This window comes from Pinus tabuliformis, chromosome 4_2 (genome assembly GCF_031772625.1).
Source record: "Pinus tabuliformis cultivar Carrire ecotype Pingquan chromosome 4_2, CPIR1, whole genome shotgun sequence".
Taxonomy (NCBI): Eukaryota; Viridiplantae; Streptophyta; class Pinopsida; order Pinales; family Pinaceae; genus Pinus; species Pinus tabuliformis.
The window spans coordinates 159,354,954-159,375,185 of NC_142304.1; the positions used below are offsets into that span (position 1 = coordinate 159,354,954).

Below are 20,232 nucleotides of genomic sequence, written 5' to 3' on the forward strand. Positions count from 1 at the left end.
GGTAAGTACATTCTTTGTGTCCTTATTTTGATATGATTTTGAGAATTTTGCACTAGTAGTGTCCCCTTTCCAAGTATTATGGAGATTTTGCTAATCCTTCAATATCTTTTTAGAGTTGTTTCAAGTATGAACAAGAAATGATGAGATGGAAGTTGGATTCTATATTGGCTTCATAGAGATAACATTTACTAGGTCCTTCAAAGCTTATTTTCTACCGAATGTCCCAAGTTAGGGCTTTGTTGTTGAGTAGGAGACACACAAAGATTTTATATTTAGTAGGACATTTAAATTTCTAAATGTACTTCCACCACCATATCGATTGGTTCTCATTGCATTTTAATGCAAGAGCCTTATAAAAAACATGTTGTAGCTTTTTCTATCTCCTATCACACAATTGCTACAGAAGATGTAGAAGCCTCCTAGAGACAACACCCAGGTTGAAAGAAAGGATCAATGCCTAGGACATCCAGAGGAGTGCTTTTGAAGATTATCTAAGGGCTTTCTGTTGCACTCCATATGTCACATAATTTGAAAAGAGATAATTCAGAGCTTGGTTCAATAGTCCTTCACCAAGGTTGACTCAAGCAGACACACATATCTAAATACTCATGGGTAAATATGGCTTATCTCAAAGAGAAATGCGTTGGTTTTGGTGGTCAACACACAACAAAATACAGTTTAATATTGTTGTTGTAGTGTAGATGAACAGGAGGAAGTAAAGGAGGGAAATTAATACAGAGGGTCGGGCATAACACAGAATCCTAAGCAACAATCTCTAGCAAAAATATGGAAAAGTGAGGAGGTGAAAATGCAGAAAAAGTGGAGCGTGAATTAAGGTCTCAAGCTCTATGCCTCATGAATACATTTGTCACCAATTAGCATAAGTAAATTTGTGTTTACATAGGTACTGCAGGCTATAAAATAACACAAGTAAATCTGTGTTTACACAAGTACTACAGGCTATCAAATAACAAAAGTAAATATGTCATTGACACAAGTACTTCTTACTACTTAGTAGCATACATATAACCATGAGAGAGAGAAACTAGCACCTTCATTACACAATTTCAGAGGAGGAAAGACATACATGAAATGATATACAAAGGGGAAAACATATTGTGCATTGCTCCGATTGGAATCAACAAAACTACTTCATTAATATTTGAAGATGGAGTCCAAATCACTAGTCCATCACATTTAACAATTGTATATGCCCAAGAACCTCATGAACAAGAAAATTCAACCAAAGTGGAACCACGTTCTCTGCAAATAGAAAGAATTTGCTAAACAGAATTCGGGCCTCTTGGATGCATAATTTGGGAACCATTCTTAAGTGTTTCTTCCCTCTTTTTATAAGGAGAGGGGGAGCTTGAAAAACAATTACAAAATATCTCAGTCGAGCTCCAACCGTCTGATCGACTAGTGGTCTTGGTGTGCAAAGTTTTTGCTGCCCAAATCATTACAACGGATTTGATTCCTTTCTTTAAAATGTAAAAATTAAAGAATAAAAGAAATAAGAAAAATCGTGATGGTTAAGAAATGTATCTCCATGTCATTCCCGTGATGGCCTCTAATCAAGCCACATCTTTTCCATGATGTTCCTCTTTAGTTACCCGGTCAGTTTGCATGTCGCTTTCCCCTTAACTGCTTGAATTCCCCACTTTCTAGAGCTGGGAGCGATCAACCGTGGTGGCCTTAGTGGTGTTCTGGAATCACAACTACCAACTCATCCACCTTTTAACTCTTTGTATTACACTATCAAAGCCCAATATGTTAGAGTTGCAACTCATCAGAACTTCATTTGCAAAATCCTTCTGAAATCGTAAAGTTTTGATGCCACTAGACTCCTTTTGTTTAACCTCTTTCTGCATTGCTCATCATAGGACCAAGGGTTGTGACTGCTGCTTAGCCATAAAGCGCTACGGAATTTTGTTCCTATCGGGGGCCATTTTTACTTCGTTAAGTGCTTTGCACCCCTTGATTCTTTAAACTCTTCTCGACCATGTGCCAGCCCAATATCAGAGCCCCTCCCATCGGAAGTTTTTCAAACACCAATTGTTCTAAAGTTCTGACTTCCTCAACCTCCAATATGCTCACCTCTAATATGATGTCATTACTCCACATGGCACTCATGAGCATTGACATGTGTCATCCAAATTTGTCCCCTTAAGCCCCTCAAAATGTGAAAACTACCTGCCACGTATCATGTCGTACCACCATGTCATGTTGACGTCAGATGCCACTGTAGCTTTATCGAAACCAATCATATGCTTCCATGTGTCTTTATCAGAGCCAATCGTATGCTTCCATGTGTCCCACTAGAGGAGAGAGAAAAGGGCTCGTCAACCTTTGGTTTTGCAATGAAATCCTTTGTTAATCCTTTATCGGCATTCCCTGACACTTTCTAATACTATCGACACTTTATGATATCACAAATTTTTAAAGGTTCTCACTTTAAGAAGTTCTAATTCTGTGATACGTCGATGTTCCAATGTGTCAATGCTCCTCCAACCTCCAATACTGCATGCTCCAATGTATTGAACCTCCGATATTGCGATGTGTTGGTATGCTGGACCTCTGATATTTCGATCTCTGATATTCTGGACCTCAGATATTGCGATCTTTGATGTTCCTTCCTTCTTAAGGCTTCAAATCCTTGAAACTTTAGGAAACCATACCTTTTGATCCAGGGGTCCATTTTTTGACTTCCAAATATCATTGGAAATGTTGTTCAGAGAACTTTCCAATGGAGAGGGTATGACGTATGCTTTGAGTCCTTCTGCTTCCTGGAAGATGACTGCAAACTTCTCTGCGTTTACTTTTTGGACAGATGAAATCACACCCGCCATGAGGATCCTCCACATGAAGCCTGCAACTACCATAGGAATCCATCTGAGCCATACATTTGCTGCAACACACATTCTTGCCAATCTGGTTGACATCAGTTCCAACATAATCTTTGGTTGATAATCCTCTGAGGGGTTTATAGATTAAATAAGCTCAGCTTCCTCTATACCCAGTTTGATAAAGCACTTTCTAATGTTATCGATATAAGCCTTCCAACTATTTTAATTTTCTTCCTTGAGGTCCAAATCCATCCACGTGAGCCATTGCTATTGTATATTGTTTGCAAATGGTCCTTTTGCTATATGCTTTAGAGCATGGTAGCCTTTGAACCTGAGAACCTTTTGCCATCATTATCCTTAATTGTTCTAACAAAGTCTTCTAATTAGTCTTTAAATCGGAAAATGATGCTTCCAATAACACCCTTTTTCTTTATTAGGATTAAAATCCCATATGGCTTCAAACCATGGACTTAACAATTAGTACTATTGCGATCAGAATATTAAATTATCCCTCAAATTAAAAATGGTGTTATGGATAACATTTTTTTAAAGTTAAAATCACAACATGTTTGAAACCATAGTATAAACAAATGGTATCATTGCAACCAAAATCTTAAAATCAACCTTTAAATAAAAAAGAGGTGTGAGAAATAAAACCAATTTTTTAAACCAAAATTGTGAATAATTATATTAAAATTTGTGATTGGGGGCACGACCTTACATCAAGAAGTACAAAAGGGTTGTCTTCCACTATCAAAATCTAAGAAGGAGATAGGCCTATCTAAGTATAAAAACCTAGCCTTTCTAACTACTATAATATCAAAACTAATTGGTCATAATTCATAAAGCCACCAAAAAACATTAAAAATATGATACATTTGAACTGCGTTAGAGACTATTCATGAGAAGGGGGCATGCCTTGGTGCCCAATCCAAAGTCTTCCATAGCAAAAGCATTTAAGTTGGACTGATTTTTAGTACCCTAGTTAGATGTGTTTCCCAGGGAGGACCCCCCTTGTTGAAGTTGACGAACTGATATTTGAACCTTTGTGAGCTAATGTTGAAGGGCTACCATTTCATCTTCTATGCTTTGCAATTTTATTTGGTGCTCCACCAATTACTATATTATTACAATCATAGTTGATATTGTTTGCCAACAATGAATTCACAAGTGAATTGGGTCCTACTACATTTGTTCCATTTACTCTTCCCACTCAGAAAGAGGAACTTTCCCAAGATCTTTATGCATGATAACCTCACCAATGGAGCCAATAGATCCCAATCCTTCCCAAAAACAACTTTATAAGTAGTACTATAGGGAAATATGGCAAACAACTGCAATGAATTACTTATTATCCCAACCAAGAAACCAACTCAAAGGGGTTGCATCCAATAATCAAGTATGCCCAAAGACACCTGAATTTTATTCCAAACTAATAAATCTAGTAGAGAAGAGGGCCTAGACTAGGCCAAGCTCTTCCGCCCATGACGAGAATCCATAGAGGATAGTGAAAAGGGACACCCAATCCCAAATAACAAAGGAGAATTGTTTGATATACACGAACAATCCAACAAAGGAAACCTAAAGCACACAAATACCTGCCCTAACATAGATAAGAAACCACTGCCTAGACTCAAAGAAGAGGCCCAAAAAGGAAGGTAGAAAAAGATAATTACCAATCTAATCTTGAAAACAATTTTGAAAAGCAGGGGGAACCATTCCAAATCTTAGTGTAATTATTTTTGAAAGATAAACACTAATCTCGAATACCTAATACAAAATCGCAAATGCCCAAACTATACCCCGATAATCCAAACCTGCAACAACCACCCAAAAGGTTTCGTTCGCTTACTAAATGAATTCCTACATTGGATGAACTAAGATGTGCAGGTGGGCCAAACCAATACTTGACAATCCACTGAGATAGCCACAACCCTGTTAGGATCAACTATTGGCTAGATATAACTTCAACAAGGGGGAGATAATAGATTAATTGAACAAAATTTAGGGTGAAAAGATGCAAATCTCCCAACATTAACCAAGCAGATAACCACTAACTAGAGAATTCCCATACTTACTAAGAAGAGGATCAGGATTAAATAAGAGATCAAAACATCTAAAACCCTATGCAAGTATTTAATTATTGTAATAATAACAAGAGGGGATGCTTTAGGTCAATCTTACTTAATAGCTCCACTGTGTGGCATGCTCTTGAATTCCCAAATACACCAAATCCCATAAATGTTCATGATAGAGGTCTATCACTTTAGGCCATTAGTTCTTAAATTCTCACATCATCGGATCGTCCTACTCATGCCAATGGACTACTAAGCTCATTTTGGACAACTTGCATAGAAGGTTTTTTTCATTCCATCCACTCCCATTCATTATCTCCTTAATGTTTTCTCTCACCACCTTCCTTGAAATGCCTTACTTGCCTTTCAATTTGCGTCGAGACTTTACTAATAAAAAGGGGAGGCCTACTTCCATTTTGTTGTGTATGGTAAGAAAATGGATGGAGGAGACATCCACCCTTCAAAATAAATAATTATGTTGCTTGGGAGATGGAATGCGACCACCAATTTTACATTTTCTTGACATAATTAAATTCATGGAATAAGGAAGTGGGAGATGTGATCATTGATTAGCAATGATACCATCACCAAACTAATTCCTTATTCACCATTTCATTTTCCTTGGTGTTTTTTTGTCTTAGAATATGATGTAATTAATATTTTTAGAATTGATCAAGAAGGATTTCGATTCGAAGGAATATTGAGTTGAGGAGAGTGTCTTTATGATTAGTTCCTTTTCGAAGATGACCTATGATAATTTAGGAGTCCCCAACAATATAGATCTTGGAAATTCCATTAGAATGAGCTAAAGAGAGTCCTTGAAGTAGTCCCTATACTTCAACTTGATTGTTCGAGGCTTGCACCAGACTCCATGCAAAACTAGATTGTATTTTTCCTCTAGGACGAAAATAGTGCCCCTCACTCCTTCCACCCCAACAATAGCATTTTTTTTTTACTTATAACTTAAAATTCCATTATTTTTTAAATCATTGTTTACAAATTTTTCATCATTGTAATCAAAGTTGTCATACTCGCTCTTACTTCACTGTCATTTTCCTAAATTTTAAAAACTTATAAATTTTAATTATTTAAAAAAATCAAATTTAATTATATATAAACTCCCCGTTGGGAGTGATTGACTTGGGAAGAACACTAACTCGAGACAATTCAAGCCCTCCCATGTGGCCACAATGAAGACACTTTATAGAGAGTACGAAAATTCATATGGCCTGCAGGAGAACTTTATGGAGATTGTATCAGTTTTTATTCCCCCAGTGATGGTTGTGACAAGCAGAAGCGTCATTTAGGAGATGAAAAGTTGGAGGTTGGAAGGTAGTACCTACTCGGTTCCTTCGGAGGGCCTCTCTGGGGAGCCAAGATGGGGTATTGAATTTGTTATAGTCTGGAATTTGGGGGAAGCGTTGCAAACAAGAGCTGAACAAATAGTTATATGGGACCCTGGGTCAGTGCCTGACCAAAGCTTGGGCTCTATCTAGAAGTCGAGTAGTTGCCTTCGGCTCAGTTAGTAAGAGTCTAGCCTCGAGGTTGAAGCATTATGTCGCAACGCCGATTGGGGAGGGAGATAGCACCGCCTCTTAGGTAATTCAAACATTTATGTCCATTTTAGTGTTTCATGTGAATAATTTACTTGTGTGGTCCTACATGCAATGTGAGCAAAGAGTTTCAAACCTGTGGTCTGATGTTGGATGGTTTGGGTGAGAGGGAGTCCTATGGCTCTTTGAGGATAATTGTAGCAATGAGATCAATTGCTTTAGACCCATCGTGGTCAAAATTTTGGGTTTTGTTAGGAACCCGATGTTTCAAAGGTAATAATGAGTGTCTAGGGTGGGGCTGGACAGTAAGGGACCAAGACGATGACGAATCTTTGCTAAGAGGTATTATCGCACAATATGTTATTTATATTTTGTTGTGAATTTTTCCAGTACAAGGGTTTCTATGCTCATCTCGTCTCGTGGGGAGAGACCATTTTTGTGCGAGGGCCTGAGCCTGAGCAACACAATATGCTTATGAGTAGGGTGGTTAATTGGTGGGGTAAACCCCTTATTGTGAATCCTTGGCACGAAGTCCATCAAATTTAAGCGAAAGAGATGATACGCTAGTGTGGGTGTGCTCAACGGGGTGGCAGCCTTTGTGGCCAACATGGTGAATGGACTCACTGGGCGAGGGAGCAGAATGAGGAGGTGGGAGGTGCAGATGGGGAAGGTGAGGTAGCGCATGTATGGGCCCAGTCTCTAGGTCGAGTAGAGCAACCTCCCTCACTTATAATGTTAATTGATCAAATGTGGAATATTCATGCCAACCTGGACATCATTCACCAAAAGAGGTATGACGATCGAAATGAGATCATAACTTATATCAACGATGTTCAATACAACCAAGGAGAACTTATGGAGAGGTTGGCTTCAGTGAGACGCAACTAGTGTCAAAACAATGAGGGACTAGATGAGATTGAGGTGTGTTTGACCCATATCGACTATCATGTTCACAAAGGTGACGACCCTCTGACGGCCCCAAGCAGTCAAGCTCTAAATCCTCCTCCCTGATATGAAAATTGTAGGATGTTTTCTAATTTTATATGTGTTTTGGGTATTGTGGTCATTTTGTCCTTGGGATACATGTAAAAAACGGAATCATCGTTTATTTTTTGTCTAGCTCTCATCACTAACAAATCCAGTCAAACTGAAGCGAAGAAAGCTAAAAGTCGTTGAAATATATGTTGTTTCTCTCTGATAATATAACTAGCATTTGCATCAGATGTTGCAAAGGAAACGCCGTAAGGCATAAATTTAAATGGTCATTGAAAAGAAGATAAAGCATAGATAAAGCATAGATTTATCCCATGAATTAACTGTGAGCTTCCCCTGGCACTAAAAGTTGTAGGGAGGACAAAGGCAGGGTGTATTGATCCACTACAGTGGAAATGGACCGCTCAGAGACTGCCAAATGACCATAGCCTCGATGCTTGTCTAAGCTTGAGTTACGATGCACTGGGTAAGGAGACTATTCATTTGCAATTATTCTTTCTATACATGGCTGCAACATTTGCAGAACACCAAATTATTCATGCCAACCATGTGATTCCATTGTGGGTGGGAGAAGGGTTGTTGGCAAGAAAAGATCGCCATCAACTTAGCTACAACCCATCCGCACTGGGAGGGGTTTATCTCAACCTTTTGGCAGATCCTTGTTTGATTGAACCCATCGTGAGAAACATTGATGGGTGCGTAGTCTTCTGTAGGATACACAACCTCTTGCGCGATATGGGAATCCATGTTGTCGAGGCCGAAGAAACTTTATTTTGCCGTGTGGGTCAGGATTTGAGCATGTTTAATGAAAATGAACGTTTCGGATGTAGTTGGATTTTGTTGAGTAGTAACAAACTGAGTTCGCTCCCTGAGTCAATGAGAGTTCCAGAACTATGTTCATTTTTAATAGATGGTAACAAATGTTTAACAAAAATTCCAAAAAGGGTTATTGGGAATATGGTCTCTCTTAAGGTTCTGGATTTGAGTGGGACGTCAGTGCAGTCATTACCAGAGAGTGTGGGGTGTTTGAAACAACTAAGATGCCTCTTTTTATCAGGTATGCCCATCAACTTTCTACCTGCATCTCTTACAAATCTTGGAAACCTAGAGATCCTTGATCTGAGTCGCTCTAGAATCACGGAATTACTGTTCAACCTTCATAATTTGAAATCTTTAAGGCATCTAGCCATGGATAAATGTGGTCATTTGCAGTATCTACCTTGCAGCATCTCAAGGCTCACCTCTTTGCAAGGTTTGACAATGTATGGATGCACCAATCTATGGGAAAAAGGTGAGCCCAAGAAATGGAAAAAAGTGGCCAACATTATCAATCTGGCCAACTTAAAGCAACTCACCAAGCTCCATTTGACAAACAATGAGGGCGTTACTAGGGAAGGCACATTAGGGAATATGATTGAAATGAACACCCTCATGTTAGAGCTCGCAAAGGTGAGATCTCTGCCGAGTGACATGAATAATATGTCAAAGTTGAGAAAACTATATATGGAGTGTCGTGACTTGGTTAGAATGGAACTAGTCTTATATTATACAAGTGTAATATGTTGGAAGAACTTTCACATCTGCATAAGCTCAACAATCTGCGGCGATTAGAAATGATTGAATGCTCTAAATTAAAGAAGTTTCCTCAGCTCAATAATCTGCAACGATTAGAAATAATTGAATGCTCTAGATTAAAGAAGTTTCCTCAGGAATTCGGTGACAAGGAGGCATTTTCTTTATTGAAGATATTTTCAATTGCTGGGTTGCATGAATTATAAGAGTTGGCAATCGTAAAGGAAGGAGCAATGCCAGTACTTGACATATTCATCATAGTAAAATGCTCAGCATTGAAGGTATTTCCAAAGAGTTATTTCGATTTGAAAACACTTCAAATAAGAAAAATCTATGGTTGCAGTTCCCTGAAAATGGAAGATTTAAGAGAACTTAGGGAATCCAATAAAATGATAGAGGTGAAGACTATGTCTGTAGAAGACACTAGAGACTCAAGAAATAGGTACTCTCAATTAATGACGGAAATGAAAAGTTGGCTCCACAGAGAATTTTGGAGCAATAATGATGTGTTCCTTTTCTTAAGAAGTCTTTATACACTTGCATGAGTTAACTGTGAGCATTCTATATATGGTGAGTTCTAGGAAGGGTAGTCCATTAAAATTGACCAATATAGACCAATCAATACTCAAAATACGTAATACTCATAAGAAAAACATATATTCCTCTATTATGTATATTTATTTACTATGTGGTTTTGAGTGTCGTTGTTGGAAAATATAATCATTAAATTAAAAGATATATTCATCCATTATGTATATTTATTTACTATGTGGTTTTTTGAAAGACTTTCATCTCATTTTGTTACAATTTCCTTGTAAACTTTAAAATCAACCTATCAATCCAGTACATGGTTGGTGTATATATTATTTGTTAGCATGTGAAAGATATATATGTCTTAGCATAACAATCAAATTTGTACTAGTTTACTTTTAAGATCTGAATTGTGATGGCTAAAAATGTTTAAAAAGCTGATATGTAGTGAACAGTGGTTTGAACAATATTAGCTACATTCAACAAAATTTACAAGCATAATTTCATGTCATTTTGTTACAATTGCCCTGTACACTTTAAAATCAACTCCTCAGCCAGGAGCAATGGAAAACCCAACATGTAAATATCGCCATGTGAATCCTAATCTTGGGATTGGCAGGTCTAGCAGCAAAATTCTGCTCTGTGAGCAGAAGAGGAGTGCTTCCAAATTCGATGTCTAGTCACTCAATTTCAAAAACCTTTTGTGGGGCAAGTGACATAGAGATAATCCTTAAGGGAAACGTTTTTTTAGGTATACATCCAAGATTTTATTTGGATAAATTTTCATTCTAGGGCTGATGCATCTTCATTTCAAGATGGAGATGGATTGACAACAATGTGCCTTTCAGGATGTGAAAGGTCTGTACGACCTGAATGCTGCACAAACTCTGCAGGTGACAAGAATGTGCCATGGCACACACAAACTATACTAACCTCATCTCTGCTATAGTTGTACAAGAATCCACTGATTGTTTTCCCATTTGGGCCTGGTCCACTAGTTGAAACACAGGGCATTTTGGGCAATGAGGATTGAGTTAGAGGCCTTTTATCTTTAGAAATATTTGGATTACCTGTTTTGTCTATTGTAGCATTTGAAGTAGATACTTGTTGGGAGGACTTGGTGAAAGATGAGGCTTCTGTGAGTTGTCTTTCATGTGTGGTTGTTGTCGTTGAAGTTGCTAGTGCAGATTGAGCTGTAACAGAAGGTTCCTTTTCAAGAGCAGCATCAGTGGATTTAGGAGGCTCTAGTTGACTAGAAGCACTCAATTCTGATGAACCCACAGTTTGTTCCTGCATATTGCTCAGAGAAGAAACCCTATTCAAAGGTTTTGACGCAGAAGATGTGATTGACTCTTAGTATCATCGCTACTGGTCCCTGTGAAAATAAAAGGATATTTGGTCAGCCCAAATGTTGATTAAAATCAAACTAAATGCTTCTTCCAACTATATCAATCAAATTAGTAACCCAAAGTAATTCATAGAATATGAACAGGGACAGTTTACTTGCCAGAAATGTATGTTACTTCAAAAGGGTGTCATTGTTTTAGTGGCTAAATGAAAACAATATAAAGTGTATCTCCTAGTTTTTGGAACGTGTCATATTCCACTGGACATCCAAATCAGAGTTCAATACCAGTAAACAAATCTTTGAATGGGGTTCTAGCACCATGTCAAATGGATCCAAAATGAAAAGAAGAGCAAATGTAGCATTTCTGAGAATTAAACAACCCTTCGTACTAGGAACAAGGCCATCAGATTCAAAGTAGGATAATCTAAGCACTTGCAGCAGCATTTTTTCTCTAGAGCAGTGCTTCCCTACATCTTAACTACGTTGTGCATGCAATAATATGCAAGTGTGTTCCATAAAGAAAAACATACTATAAATGAGACTCCTAAGCAATGCCATACAAGGTTTCATTCATCAAGTAGTCATATTCCACTGGACATCCAAATCAGGTTTAAATACCAGTAAACAAATCTTTAAATGGGGTTCTAGCACCATGCCAAATGGATGCAAAACGAAAAGAAGAGCAAGGATTGAGTTGGAGGCATTTTATCTTCAGAAATATTTGGATTACTTGTTTTGTCTGTTGTAGCATTTGAAGTAGATACTTGTCGGGAGGACTTGGTGAAAGACGAGGCTTCTGTGAGTTGTCTTTCATGTGTGGTTGTTGTCGTTGAAGTTGCCAGTGCAGATTGAGCTGTAACAGAAGGTGCCTTTTTAAGAGTAGCATCAGTGGATTTAGGAGGCTCTAGTTGACTAGAAGCACTCAATTCTAACGAACCCACAGTTTGTTCCAGCATATTGCTCAGAGAAAAAACCCTATTCAAAGGTTTTGATGCAAAAGCTGTGATTGACTCTTAGTATCGTTGCTACTTGTCCCTGTGAAAATAAAAGGATATATGGTCAGCCCAAATGCTGATTAAAATCAAACTAAATGTTACCTCCAACTATATCAATCAAATTAGCAACCCAAAGTAATTCATAGTCTATAGAATATGAACAGTGACAATTGACTTGCCAGAAATGTATGTTACTTCAAAAGGGTGCCACTGTTTTAGTGGCTAAATGCAAACAATATAAAGTGTATCTCCCAGTTTTTGGAACGTGTCATATTCCACTAGACAACCAAATCAGGGTTCAATACCAGTGAACAAATATTTGAATGGGGTTTTAGCACCATGCCAAATGGATCCAAAATGAAAAGAAGAGCAAATGTAGCATTTCTGAGAATTAAACAACCCTTCGTACTAGGAACAAAGCCATGAGATTCAAAGCAGGATAATGTAAGCACTTGCAGCAACATTTTTTTTGTAGAGGTGCTTCCCTACATCTTAACTACGTCTCTGAGCCTATTGTGCGCGCAATAATATGCAAGTGTGTTCCAGAAATAAAAACATACTATAAATGAGACTCCTAAGCAATGTCATACAAGGTTTCATTCATCAAGTAGTCATATTCCACTGGACATCCAAATCAGGGTTCAATACCAGTAAACAAATCTTTGAATGGGATTCTAGCACCATGCCAAATGGATCCAAAACAATGTCATACAAGGTTTCATTCATCAAGTAGTCATATTCCACTGGAAATCCAAATCAGGGTTCAATACCAGTAAACAAATCTTTGAATGGGGTTCTAGCACCATGCCAAATGGATCCAAAATGAAAAGAAGAGCAAATGTAGCATACAGATCACAAACATTTCCAGCTCCTGAACCCTCAGTTCAAACTTTAACAGCAAGTCCATCTGCAGTGCAAAGCTTATTTGTAGGAGTTCCACCTTGTGATTCAATACAAGAAGGTTGCCAACAATAAAGCGGTTGGATTTCTTAGCAGACCACCAGTCCAGGTTCTTAGCGTTTTAGGTGTTCAATATGCTACTTATGATTTCTTGAAAGTGCACTACCTAATTTATCCAGATTGAAGGCGTTGTTATAATTAAGGGTTGATTTCTGCCAAATAAGCAGCTTGTCCTTCTATGTAGACCATGGTGGTAGTTATCCAGGCTGTACATGTTTCCAGAAATGAAGAATATACTTCATTTTTGTAGCATAGATGGTTGCATGTCTATCATACTCGGTAAGTTCACATCATATAGCAACCATGGCACTCACTAGAGCAGTGTAGAAATGAGCAACAACACAAGTTCATTTTGACAAATCAATTGATCTGTGATACAAAGGCCGCAGAGATGGATAAAGAATGTGTCAACAAAAGATAAATGTGGCACAGATTTGTATCCTTTCCAAATTCTACTCTGACAAATCACCACGTCATGCTAAACAAATGTAAAGTTACTCCTCACAGTTGGAACAATGATAAAGCAAATATATAAATATATAATAAAAATTGCATACTATTACTTGAACAGTAGATATACATACAACAGCTAGCAAACTGTAAAGGTTTTCCAAGGACAAAAACCATCCTCTATCAAAGGGATAGTATCTGGGAACACAACCAAGTGACAAAAAAATTCATTAGAACCACATGCTTTACTACAATCCTGAAATAAATTACTAGAATCCTGAACTAACATAACATAGATAGTTAGTCTAGAAAAAGACATAACATAGATAAAAATCAATTTTCAATACCACTGGAAGATGCCCCTGAAGCATGGGAAGATTGCATAGGACCTGTCATCGGCGGGGCTTGTGAGTCTGCAACCCAACTCGGCGGTGTTCTAGAGACAGGTATTTGAAAAAGAGGAAATGGGTGAGTAGCCACAGGTTGGAAAACAACGCAGCTACTCCCTTTTGAGTTTTTGGTGTGTTCACATGGATGTCAATGTGTGCTTTTATGCGATTGAGGAGGATACTAGATCTTGATCATCACAACTCTAAAAATATGGTGAAGCAAAGTTGTCAATATGGTCAATGGAATTTTTAATATCAACGTTCTTTGTCACATGGTAACTGGTATTGTAGGCTTATTTCGTGCTCTGCTTTGGACATTCTTTTCTGTCTACTATATTTTTCCCTGGCTTGGGTTAGCCATTTCTCTTTGCTCTGATTTTTTTTATTTTTTTGAGGGTTTGCTCTGTTCTTCTTTGCCATTTCTCTTCCTTTATGCAAATTAATTCCATGCATCTCAAATTAAATTTGAATCTCATATAGGACCTTTTCCTTCATTATTCATCTTTGCCATTTCTTTCATGAGAAGAATATACTTCATTTTTGCAGCATAGATGGTTGCAAGTCTATCATACTCGGTAAGTTCACATCATATAGAAACCATGGCACTCACTACAGCAGTATAGAAATGAGCAACAACACAAGTTCATTTTGACAAATCAATTGATCTGTCATACAAAGGCCGCAGAGATGGAAAAAGAATGTGTCAACAAAAGATAATGTGGCACGGAGTTGTATCCTTTCCAAATTCTACTCTGACAAATCACCACATCATGACAAACAAATGTTAAGTTACTGCCCGTAGTTGGAACAATGATAAAGCAAATATATAAATATATAATAAAAACTGCATACTATTACTTGAACAGTAGATATACATACAACAGCTAGCAAACTGTAAAGGTTTTCCAAGGACAAAAACTATCCTCTATCAAAGGGATAGTATCTGGGAACAGAACGTAGTGACAAAAAAATTCATTAGAACCACATGTTTTACTACAATCCTGAAATAAATTACTAGAATCCTGAACTAAAGAATACAATGTCACAATTTTTCTTGCATACTGTAATGCTCTCAGATAGTTAGTCTAGAAAACAACATAACATAGATAAGAATCAATTTTCAATACCTCTGGAAGATGCCCTTGAAGCATGGGAAGATTGCATAGGACCTGTCATCGGTGGGGCTTGTGAGTCTGCAACCCAACTCGGCGATGTTCCAGAGACAGGTATTTGAAAAAGAGGAAATGGGCGAGTAGCCACAGGTTGGAAAACAACGCAGCTACTCCCTTTTGAGTTTTTGGTGTGTTTACATGGATGTCAGAGTATGTGTGTTTTCATGCGATAGAGGAGGATACTAGATCTTGATTATCACCTGTTGCAAACAACTCTAAAAATATGGTGAAGCAAAGTTGTCCATATGGTCAATGGAATTTTTAATTCTTTAATATCAGTGTTCTCCGTCACATGGTAACTGGTATTGTAGACTTATTTTGCACTCTTCTTTGGACATTCTTTTTCTGTCAACTATATTTTTTCCTGGCTTGGGTTAGTCATTACTCTTTGCTCTGATTTTTTTTATTTTTTTTGAGGGTTTGCTCTGTTCTTCTCTACCATTTCTCTTCCTTTATGCAAATTAATTCCATGCATCTCAAATTAAATTTGAATCTTATATAGGACCTTTTCCTTCATTATTCATCTTTGCCATTTCTTTCACGATTGAGATATGACTGAGTGAATGAGAAATTTGCAGTGCTGAAACAAGAAAAATGGGCCAACCATAGAGTGGGTAATCATCATCATTTGGAGTGGGTACCCCACAATTCTGCTATCAGGTGTGTATCTCAATCGCAAATCCCTTCCTCTTCTGCAATGCTATTTTGTTGGAAACGAAACAATCTTGCATACAGATCACAGACTTTTCCAGCTCCTGAACCCTCAGTTCAAACTTTAACAGCAAGTCCATCTGCAGTGCAAAGCTTATTTGTAGGAGTTCCACCTTGTGATTTAATACAAGAAGTCTACCAACAATAAAGCAGTTGGATTTCTCGGCAGACCACCAGTCCAGGTTCTTGGCGTTTTAGGTGTTCAATATGATACTTATGATTTCTTGAAAGTGCACTACCTAATTTATCCAGATTGAAGGCGTTGCTATAATTAAGGGTTGATTTCTGCCAAATAAGCAGCTTGTCCTTCTATGTAGACCATGGTGGTAGTTATCTAGGCTGTACATGTTTTCAGAAATGAAGAATATACTTCATTTTTGCAGCATAGATGGTTGCAAGTCTATCATAATCAGTAAGTTCACATCATATAGCAACCATGGCACTCACTACAGCAGTGTAGAAATGAGCAACAACACGAGTTCATTTTGACAAATCAACTGATCTTTCATCGAGATACAGGGCATATGTGCGTACAAATGCGGAATAGTCCCAAGCATTTGAGTGTGAATCATCTCTAAAATCAGACAGATTGAGCAGGCGTGCACCACGCCTCATTCCCTGAAGAACTTCCCGCTCAAAACTTGGATCACCGTCCTGAAATAGCCTATGAATGAGCATCAACGCCTTCATTGCCACTATCCAATTGTGTGTTTTGCTGATCCTCTTGGACAGACTGTGGACACAAGCACTAACATAACCCCTGGAATAAGAGGTGAGGTGCAAAATTTCATACACATATTTTTCATCTATAGTTACTTCATCATGACTTGTTGCCTTTACAATGGCAACATCCAGATCTGGCGCATTGTTGCTTGCAACCTTTGCTATACTAATACTCGTCTGGTCCTTCACAGCACCGAGAGCTTTCCTTAGCTTACTTGGAGCCATTCGCAAATCTCAAAAAGCACAATTAACCTTAACAAAGGTTTGATCTCAAAAAAGGCAATTCAAGCTCTGAAAAAACCAAATTTCTACCAACGGGACCTAATCTCCCTACTGCACTTTTCACGGTCTAAATTCCCCAAATAATGACAAAATGTATGGCTAACGGCAAACTTGCCGATTTCACCGCCCTGGAACACCACCAGCCAAATCTCTCCACGAGAAGCGATGCCGGGGACCTCAAAGACACGAATTAAACCCTGTTATAAAAGCAGCCGACGTCAAAGGCCACAAATTACCGGCGAATATCCTCCACAGCTGGGGTTTCAGCTCAATTAGGTATATCAATTGCAAAATTTCAAAAAAATCCAAACCTACGTAACCCAAATAACAGCTAAATCAGAGAAGATATCCAAAACATATGAGAAAGATGACAATATCCTCGCTTGAAATTAAAGCAAACAAAATCTCTGCAAGATTTTAAAAATGCAACAAAATCCATTATCAAAAAGCAGAACACGGATCTCCAATAAAAAAGATAAAATTTCACTAAATAATCCTATACATCGCACATCTATAAATACAAGAGTACAGCTTCCATCTCGAAAATGAAGATCGAATCGCCGGATCTAAGATTTGAGCAAAATTTTCCTCCAAAACATAAATCAAGCCACCTGACTTTCAAAAACTTTACAGAATCTCTCAAAAATACCTGGACAGCAGCCGATATAAATGGATCCTTTGACGCCGGTTCGAATCCTCCTCTCGCCAATCTCCAGCAAAGTTATAAACCATTGAGAAAATCCTCTTCTTCAAATATGAATCCACATTATATTGTCGTAGAGGAACAACTTTGATTGAACATTTTAAAAGCCATGGACGGAGACGACCGACCTACAGAGCACAAAATCCATCCATCTTACCAATGAAAAATGCTTGGATCCACTACCGCGACAAATTTGCTGGAATTTGATGGATTTTGGAATGCAAAATAAAATTTGATGATTTTTGGAATCCTCTTCTGCATTATTTCATAGTCTGAGATTGACGGTGAGCTCCTACTTGAAGATGCCCCTGAAGCATGGGCAGATTGCATAGGCCTTGTCATCGGCAGGGCTTGTGAGTTTGCAACCCAACTCGGCGGTGTTCCAGAGACAGGTATTTGAAAAAGAAGAAATGGGAAGTGCTTTCCTCGGTGTTGGAAGTCCTTGAATTGCAGAACAACCCCAGGACCTGCAGGCAGGAAAAGAAACAGAGAATTACCAGATTAAAGAAAACAAGAAAACAAAAGAATGTTCAGATACCTAATGTGTAAATCGCTACAAGACGGCTAACCCATCAACAAAAATTAAGCTTACTTGCACCCTGTGAAACTGGATTCTGGATGGTATTCGGTAGCAGTAGTTGGCAGTAGCAATGGATAGGCAAGACGCATAGACCGGTTCACTGCAACGTCATGGCCAAGAGGCAATAACTGCCACCCAGGAGGCAACCCTAGCTGAGTTAGGGTTTTGCAGAGCGTTTTCACAGAGCATGGCATCGAACACCCTAGATGAGTTAGGGTTTTGCAGAGCTTTTTCACAGAGCTTGGCATCGAACAACTGAGTTATTTATGTTAATGAAAAGGCTTAGGGTTAGATGCACCCAGCGAAGCCACCGAACCGAGAACCGAGTTGTCACAGGTAATGAACAGTCTTAGGGTTAGATGCACCCAGTGGAGCCACTGAACCGATTTAATTGCCTTGATAGCATCTAACGATGGAAAAACATTTAATCGTCTAACAACGCATCTAATGGTCAAGATTATGACAGAAAAGCAATTGGGGAGGTTGATTTTAGAGGGGAACGCCTTACGGCGTAATGAAATTTCCTACCCAAATATCTTCAAGATTTGAGCGAGACTGAGCTGCGTGGTGCCCTGCTCCCCTCGGCCTCCATCCGATCCGCAGACCATGCTAGGTCAGCAATCCCGCCTTCTTTTGGCCCGTCCTGTGACTCACTGGTAAGCCATCTGCCTACTGCGGCCTGTTTGCATGGACCGTTCAGCAGGGTTTCAGAGGATCTCTTAGATATTTTATCCATGGAGGGGATGGGAACCCATGCGCCTCTCCCGTCTCCCCCGTCGTCCTCTCCTTTTGAGGCGTTTAATAGACTTCTGGCAGGACTGCCAAAGAAGAAAAACATTGAAGCAGCGAAGTTTGTTAAGAGGTTGGACGATATTCCGGTGATCTCCCTCCCTCCAGAAACCCCGATCCAGGTTGCTTTGTCATTGGCTGAAAGGGCTCTCATCGGCCAGTTCACCGGGCTATGGTCGTCTCCAAAAACCACAGAAAGCTGGGTTAACAGAAACTGGGTTCCTCTAATCAAAGAAAGCGTCGCCTCTTACTTTCTGGGGAGAGGCTACTTCCTCTTCGAGTTCACCTCAAAAGAAGATAAGGACCTGATCTTCCGAAATGGCCCCTACTTCATGGGCCCCCAGGGTCTTTATCTGAACAAATGGACACCAGACTTCAATCCGACAGTAGACGTGCCCAAAGCAGTCCCGGTGTGGGTCAGACTCCCAAATCTCCCAGTGCACTGCTGGAACTGGGATTCGCTGAAACACATTGGAAATGCCCTGGGAAAATTCATAGACCGTGCGAATAACAAGGATCAATATGACTGCGCCAGGATATGTGTAGAAGTAGATCTGGAGGTGGGACTACCAGAGGCCATCACAATAAAGGTCGGAAACTGGACACAGATGCAGAAACTAGACTATGAGCAGCTGCCTTTCAAATGCCGGAAATGTCATGTTTACAGCCACTTCGCCAGAGGATGCCCATCTGACAAAGAGACCGAGCAGGGAAAAGAGGAGGGATGGAACCAAGTCAAGCGAAGCAAAAATTATCCCAAGAACCAGAAGCAAGGAGGCCCCAATGGCAAAGGAAGCCAGCAAACCATTACCCAGCAGACCATCTCCAAACCCATCTCCGAAAACAAGTTTGATCCCCTGAGCACGCAACCAGAGAGCACACAAGAGGGCGAGACTCATAAGAAGACAGAAGCAACACAGGAGACTGAAGCTCAACCCACAAGCAAAGGTACTCCCTCAATCTCAATTTCTCTCAAAGGGACAGGTGCTGAAGATCCGAAAGTCACAACTATAGAAGATGAAGAAGAAGAGCAGGAAACGGAAGAATCAGAAGAGGAAGGAGAAATAGGAGAGTCCCACACCCCGGTAAGAAGATCAGCAAGAGGCCGGAAAACCGATAGGGAAAAAAGAGAGCAGGAGACTTACAAAGAAAAACTCCAGGGCAGTCAACCAACCTTGGAGAAAATGCTAGCATCAAAGCTGAAGATATTGAAAAACCCACCCCAAGGCTCCAAGGGAGCCCACCAGAAGCATAAATAATGAAGGTCATCTCCTGGAACTGCAGAGGGATGGGGAGCAAAACGAAAGAAGAAGCCATCAGAAGTCTAATCAGGACAGAAACCCCAGATCTACTTCTAGTCCAGGAGACAAAGCTGGAGGACAATGTCTTCCTCCAAACAAGCAAGAATCTCTGGAGCAAAAGCGAAGCAAGAGCAATCTCCACCCGGGGAGCCTCAGGGGGGATAGGTACTCTTTGGAATGCAAACAAATTTACAGTTTTATTTGAGGCCAGGAACACCCATTAGTTGATGATGAAAATGCAGAACCTGGATACTAAAGA

The 20,232-nt window shown here is 39.2% G+C and overlaps 1 protein-coding gene and 2 pseudogenes across 2 annotated transcripts in view; all 3 read right to left on the reverse strand.

Annotated features, from left to right (window-relative positions):
• LOC149168676 (protein DETOXIFICATION 40-like) overlaps positions 1–2,921 on the reverse strand; it is a 40,287-nt pseudogene extending 37,366 nt beyond the window's left edge. Inside the window, exon 1 of the transcript XR_016259175.1 lies at positions 2,679–2,921. The product of XR_016259175.1 is annotated as a protein DETOXIFICATION 40-like (transcript). The remainder of the gene's footprint in view (positions 1–2,678) is intronic.
• Positions 2,922–10,971: 8,050 nt separating this feature from the next.
• LOC149168677 (uncharacterized) lies at positions 10,972–18,252 on the reverse strand. Its single transcript, XM_089428371.1, has 4 exons — positions 17,896–18,252; positions 17,600–17,770; positions 17,250–17,431; positions 10,972–11,953 (listed from the first exon to the last, which is right to left on the reverse strand). The coding sequence occupies exons 1-3, from the start codon at positions 18,129–18,131 to the stop codon at positions 17,404–17,406; spliced, it is 435 nt and encodes a 144-aa protein (XP_089284497.1). The 5' UTR covers positions 18,132–18,252; the 3' UTR covers positions 10,972–11,953; positions 17,250–17,403.
• Positions 16,076–16,543, reverse strand: LOC149168678 (putative clathrin assembly protein At2g25430 pseudogene; annotated as a pseudogene).
• Positions 18,253–20,232: the final 1,980 nt, after the last annotated feature.